The sequence below is a fragment of the Quercus suber genome, unplaced genomic scaffold (assembly GCF_002906115.3).
Source record: "Quercus suber isolate HL8 unplaced genomic scaffold, Cork oak 2.0 scaffold_984, whole genome shotgun sequence".
NCBI lineage: Eukaryota > Viridiplantae > Streptophyta > Magnoliopsida > Fagales > Fagaceae > Quercus > Quercus suber.
Window position 1 is genome coordinate 128,496 of NW_027070399.1, and position 6,719 is coordinate 135,214.

Consider the following 6,719-nt stretch of genomic DNA (forward strand, 5'->3'; position numbering starts at 1 on the left):
TTTTTCTCTTGATCCCCTTTTCTTTTGAACTATTCAGTGTATGTGATGGAGTAGCTGAATGTCTCTTTTATAGGTAGAGAGAAAACCAAATTCCTTATACCTATAACCTCTACTTGCTCATTAAAGTTAGAGTTGCTTAGGAAACCTACTTCCCTATTAACTAATGTTATAAGGACATGTAACATCTTATTAAACCATAATGTATATGAAATTATCAAATGGATACATTATCAAATGGTACAAATTATTCTTACAAATGACAGTATCTCCCTTGTTTTTTCTTCATCACCTATCGTTGATTTCAAACTGGTGCTAATAGTAGCATTGCTTTCCAAAGCCAAAGCTTGAGCTAAACGCTTTCTAGGATCCATTAAAGGAGGAAGTACATCTATTCTTGGACAACACCATAAAAACAATAACAAATTATGAGTGGAATTTCCTAATGAAGTAGCGGATTCAAAGCAACATGAACTTTCATGAAGTTTCTTGTTCTAATAAAACCAAGTTCTCCACTTCTCCTACACCACCAGCAAATGGGTACAAGAGATTCATTATTCACAATGAGAAATATTATTAGATTGGCCTGAAAATGTCACAATACTAAAATATGGATATCGGGGGAAAAATACTAGTGAAATAGACCTATTCTTGTTGAAAATTTTAAAATTACTAGTGAAATAATAGACCTAGCCTTACTAGATACCAACGTCATTCAAATCCTAGCTGTTACTGAATTTAAACCTATCAAAAAAAAAAAAAAAAGGTTACTGAATTAAAAAAGAAAAAGAAAAATGCCAAAAGACAAATGATGATGTAAAGAACAAGACCTCGGACGAAATGGGTAATTACACATAATTACCCAACTATATAATTAGTTGGCCCGGTTTGGAAACTATATTATTTAGTAACATCTCGAGCCTCAAAGACTTGAATTTTGTGCTCATACCTCAACTCTTTGAGGCTCGGTTTTTGTGGTTTGACGTGGCCTCATGCCACGTGGCGTCCACATGGAACTCGAGTCTCAGAAACTCGAGTTTCATGTGGACGCAATGTGGCACTGACGTGGTCTGTACACGTGGTAATTAATGCCATCTAGCTCTGGCGTGGTCGGTACACATGGGACTCGAGCCTCTAAAAATCGATTTTTAATAGGGTTTTTTCAAAATTAATGCCTCTTACACAGCGTAATCACTCTCCACTCTCACTCACCCTCTCTCTAAAACAGACTCACCCTCTCTTGTCTTCTCTCACTCGCACCTTAGCCTCTCTCACTCACTCACCCTCTCCACTCTCACTCACTCACCATCTTCTCTCACTCACACTCTCGCTTGCACGCTCACCCTCTCCACTCTCACTCACTCATCCTCTTCAAAAGCTGAACACCGTTTGACTGTCATAGACTACATTGTACGGCTGGACACCACCATACCCTTCCAGACTTAGCCCATCACAACCGGCTTCCGTCAGAGCTAAAAATGATCAACATCCCAGACGTTTTCAGATTTGGAGATAGAGATCGGCGCTATTCCGGCGAAAGGTACCCATCAATTATCTGTGTTCATTCTTCCCCTTTTGGCCCTTTTGGTCCTTTGGTCCTTTGTTGTGAAAATTTTTCTTTTTCTTCTTGTTAATGAGTCTGGTAATTGAAGTTTTGGTCTTGTTTTGCTATCTAAAAAAATGTATTCTTAATATTGCAATGACAACAAGTATATCAAATCCAGGTATGCTTTGAGCATAGCCGGAGGTATTCTTGGACAATGTTGAAGAAAATGATTAGAGAGAGCAAAGACAAAAATGAGATTGTGAGGAACATGGAAATATAAGAGTTCTTAGGTTTAATTGTTATATTTCAATACAAAAGTTTCACAGTTGGCCTCAATTTGCAGGTTATAAAATTAATCCCTTAATTTTATTGATTAGTTGTTACTTTATTTTTTTTTTTTTTTAATTATATATATATATTTTTTTTTTATTTTATTTTATTTTTATATATGTTATGAGAAAAGATGAGAGAGGAAGCTGATGCCTACCAAGTTGTTCTAGGTGAGATCTTTAATATTCTCATATTTATTCTTAGTTTTGGTCTAAATGACTATTCAATGGTGCCTCACTCACAGTCATAGAAGTTTGTTAACCAGTCCACTTAGCATGGACAATGGCCCATGATATATATATACATTACAGCTATACCTGTACAAGAAATCCTTGGAATGGTATACAAACACAAACGTAAGTGATTATTTGTTCATTTAACATTTTAACTTCAATTCTCTTGGTACCAGGATTCAACAGTGCAAGCTTTGCCAATCACACCCAAGTTACTAGAAATGCTACCTATAACTTAAGCTCTAGCCACGAAATAGAATCCATTTCCAAGCTAATGCCATGATAAATCTCTAAAACGAAAATATGAAGAAAATCAACATAATGGCAGACACAACAACATAGATACCAACAAAACAATGCTGTAACGTTGCATAATGATTAATAAGTTACTCCCACAACTCAACTAGAACTTCTCCAGACATGAAGTGGCTGACTTGTATGAAGTTTCTTGAATCCCTTCTAAAATCTTTATAGATTCACTTACCAATGCTATTAAGAATATACCTAAAATCCATCTCTGCCTAGATATTGCAACAGAGATCACCGGCATAACCTTCATTCACGGTTCTGCAGTGAGTCAGCATTCTTCGATTCAACCAAATACTAAAGAGAGTCAACACAATTTCCAAATAGGCATAAATAATGTCAATATCAAGTATTTATGCTTCTAAATCAGGGAACACTGTGATCAAGAGAAAGAAAGTTGGACCTAGAACAAGCTTTCTTTCTTTTTTGTTAAGTAAGAAAAGACTGTATTAATTAAGCTGCTTATGCAAAAAGGCACATAAAAAAGAGCACAAATGAGGCAAAATGTACAAAGAAGAAAAGAGGGAAGAAGAAAAAAGAAAAGAAAAGAAAATTAAATACCAGAGAACAGAGAACTAATGAACCATGAGAGGGAATCACTAGACATGAGTCCCTACGCCCGAGACCAATTAAACAAAGAACTACTAAAAGAAGTAAGCGGCTGGTCTTCCAAACTCTCCACATCCTCAAATGTCCACCTATTACGTTCCCTCTATATACACCACATCAAACACAAAGGAACCAAATTCCAAATGTCTAATGAGTGCTTCCCCAACCAATTCTACCAACCAAAATGAATATTTGATACCATACTTGGTATGACCCACAAGACCCCAAAAGATCTAAAGACAAAACACCACAACTAATGAGCCTTCTCCCAATGAAGCAGTAAATGATCCATAGTCTTCCCACAACAACGGCACAGGACACACCAATCCACAAAAGCGATAAACCTACTTCTCAAATTGTCACCATGAGTATCTTATCCCAAGCTGTGGTCCAAACAAAACATGATGGAGAAACTTATCGAGAGGCCTTAACCCTCCAAATACCTTTCCAAGGAAATACAATGGAGAAAGGACCTTAAAACTCATTATAATATGAACGGATATCAAATTCCCCATTCTTCTTCAACATCCATCTCATGCGATCCCAATTTTCAGTAGAAGGGATATTGGATTCCAAAATATGAAGGAATTCCACCACTGAATCCAACATTCACACACAACATATTCACCTAATTTTTAAATATGCCTACTTCTAACTAGCAAACTCCATTCTTTGGACTCATAAATTTGTAACCAACACATCACAAAAGGCTAACTCCTATTCTGTTTTTTTTTTTTTTTTTTTTTTTTTTTAAAAAAAAAAAAAAAAAAAAAAAAAATAAATGGGTTGTTAACTTGTCATGTGGCGTTTATTGGCTATTGGCTAGGTAGTAGGCTACCAGCTAGTCATGCTCTGTGCTTTACGCACCTAGTACCTATGACATAGTTTAAATATTTTTTAGCGATTTTTTTTTTTTTTTAAACAGGTCAAGTTACAAGTTATACTGTTTTTGTTTCGGATAAAAAAATTCATATTTGAGTCAGGTATTTTTAGGCTAGGTTAGAAAATTTTAACCCATTTTATCATATCTAAGCACATTTAACAGCCACACCCACACCAATGGGATAATAAAAATTCACCCCTTTTTTTACAACATACGATTAAGGGATTGAAATGCAAGTAATAGGAGGAGAGCATGAAAAGGCACAAGACTGGAGGCGAATTTTTCCCTCTTTTAAGGCTGTGTTTGTTTTGACTTCAAACTACTTCTGGAAAACAATTTCCATAAAATTTGGGTGTTTGGCTGCTTAGGAAAATTGAGTCAACGGAAAATAATTACAGCCTTGACCGAAAATAACCCCTCCCTAGGCGGAAAACCATTTCACCTTTTATTTTCCCTTAAACCAATTTCCGGAAAAGAGAGCTCTCTCACACAGCAACTCTCCAAGCTCTCTCAACTCTCCAAGCTCTCTCACACAGCAACTCTCTCTCACACAGCTCACACGGCAACTCTCCAAGCTCTCTCACACGCACTCAGCAGCAAGTCTCCAAGCTCCAAGCTCCAAGCTCTGGTCCACACAAGCTCCGATCCGGTCCAGACCGACAGCTTAAGATAAGGATCATACCGACGAGGAAGCTCCAAGCTCCGGTCCAGACCGACGACCTCCAAGCTCCGGTCCAGACCCACGAGTCGCACCGCGCCGGCGAGACCAAGCGAGTCGCACCGCAACGATCCGATCGAACCCAGTGGCTTGACCGCAAGGATTGTTGCCGGAATTTGCGTTGTTGTTGCCGGAATTTGCGTTGTGGTGTTGTTTTTTTTTTTGGATGAACTGATTGTTGTTGCCGGAATTTATTGTTGTTGTTGTTGTTGTGTTGCGTTTTTGTTGCCGGAATTTGTTGCTGAATTGGGTGTGATGTTGAAATTTTTTGTAATAAAATTTGTTTGGATGCTGAGAAAATGTGAAAAATTTTCCGGAAAATAGCATTTTTAGAATACATCCAAACACATGAAAATATTTTCCACAACAATTTTCATAATTTAACCGAACACTTAAAAATATTTTCCTTTTCCGGAAAATAGCATTTCCGGAAAATATGTATTTTCCGGAAAACATTTTACACGAAACAAACACAGCCTAAGTCCAGTATTTGGCAGCACCTATTGTAAAATCCCAATATTTTAACTACAGACATTGAGCTTTTTCATTACTTTGGCATAAGCTACAGGGACAACCCAGCAAACTCAGCAACAACCACATAACCAACCCATAAACCCACTCAAAACTCAACCCAACAGCAAACCCATCACTACCACAAATGGCAAGACCTACACAAACCCCACCACAAACGGCCACAATCACACCACACTAAACCACCAATTGAACTTAACCGAGAGAGAGAGAGAGAGATGGGCGAACTGTTGAGAAAGTAAAAAATAAATAAATAAATAAAAGATCCATTAGGCTCAATTAATGGCATAGGTGTGTCCCATTTTGTATTACAAAAATGGCACTCAACTCAGTTCTCAACTATTGAAAACTCCAAAATGTTGTTCTCATTCTCATTTTTTTGGGTGATGGGTTCCGAAGACTGAGAATTAGAATGAAACCATACAAACATTTGGGTGGTTGGGCTCACAGCAAACAAGAAATGAGAACTGAAAATGAAGTGTTTTCAGTGAAACCAAAAAAGCTCTAACCAAGTACTGGCTTTTATTCAACTAGCACCATTTGTGAGGCATTCAGATTACATGCCCTGACTGAAATGAATAGTGTTAATTCAGGGAGACTTTATATGGTACGAAGTTAATAAGCCAAAAATGGTGGGTTTTTTTTTTTTTTTGAATAAAAATGGTTCAAAATTCTTCAGGAACCTATCAACAATTTGTTATAACTTATAATAGATACAAATTATACAATGTAGTCTCCATCAGTTTTGCTCTTCCACTAAATCTATAATAATGAAAATTTCATTGTTAGAAGCCAAAGACAAGTGGGTAAATTCAACAAGGCAACATCCTTCACCAGAAATCATCAGATCAACAATATATACTCATCCATTGTCCAGAGATAGGCCACAATTAAATAATAACAAAAGCCATCGCTTAGTGAATTTACTCTGAAGTGGAAAGAGCTGAATGCAGTACATCTTCAAGATACTTCTCAGCAGCAGCATACTGCCTTTTCTTGTCCTCAATTGCCAAAGCAGCCAAAGCTTTATCCTGTATGACAAATAATAAAAAATAAATAAAATTTCAAAATCTAGAAATAAAAGAAATCCAACACATGCCAACTGTTCTTTGTTACTGAAATAGAAACTCACAGGCGGCAAGTCCTGGTAGCTCCTCAAGGTTTCAAGTATGGGCTTCGTTTTCTTCTCCAACTCCTTCCTGTGCTCATCCATTTCAACCAGCATCCCATGGCTAATTTCTGGGGCATAGCCCACACGATTGAGTACAGACTGTCCCAAAAATTGTCAAACATGAGTCAAAAACAAAATAACGTTAAAGAAGAAAAACGAAGGTTAAACCAAACAATAGCATCCTCAAAATATGTAGATAAATCAAATTCAAAATAAATATTGGATGAGAAAGTTAATTTTAAGTCCAATCTACTTATTTTCATAAACAAAAACAGTGACTGCCTCCTAATGTCCTAAAGAACTCACATAGAGGTAACATATCTGTTAGGAGCCCAAACAAAGCCAAAACAAATAATCGAAAACACCTAACCAAGGTGGACTGCCGATCAGGAAAC

The 6,719-nt window shown here is 36.9% G+C and overlaps 1 protein-coding gene across 1 annotated transcript; it reads right to left on the minus strand.

The window, feature by feature from the left end:
- Window positions 1-5,832: 5,832 nt before the first annotated feature.
- Window positions 5,833-6,451, minus strand: LOC136065468 (AUGMIN subunit 1). Its single transcript, XM_065768669.1, has 2 exons — window positions 6,286-6,451; window positions 5,833-6,184 (listed from the first exon to the last, which is right to left on the minus strand). Exons 1-2 carry the CDS (start codon window positions 6,376-6,378, stop codon window positions 6,077-6,079), a joined length of 201 nt encoding a protein of 66 aa, XP_065624741.1. The 5' UTR covers window positions 6,379-6,451; the 3' UTR covers window positions 5,833-6,076.
- Window positions 6,452-6,719: the final 268 nt, after the last annotated feature.

Bases quoted from the DNA above. Each gene is read 5' to 3' on its own strand.
- LOC136065468 (XM_065768669.1), bottom strand. From the start codon at position 6,378: ATGCTGGTTGAAATGGATGAGCACAGGAAGGAGTTGGAGAAGAAAACG. The intron at 6,185-6,285 runs GTGAGTTTCTAT...TTTGTCATACAG, and splicing joins GCTACCAGGACTTGCCGCCT to GATAAAGCTTTGGCTGCTTT.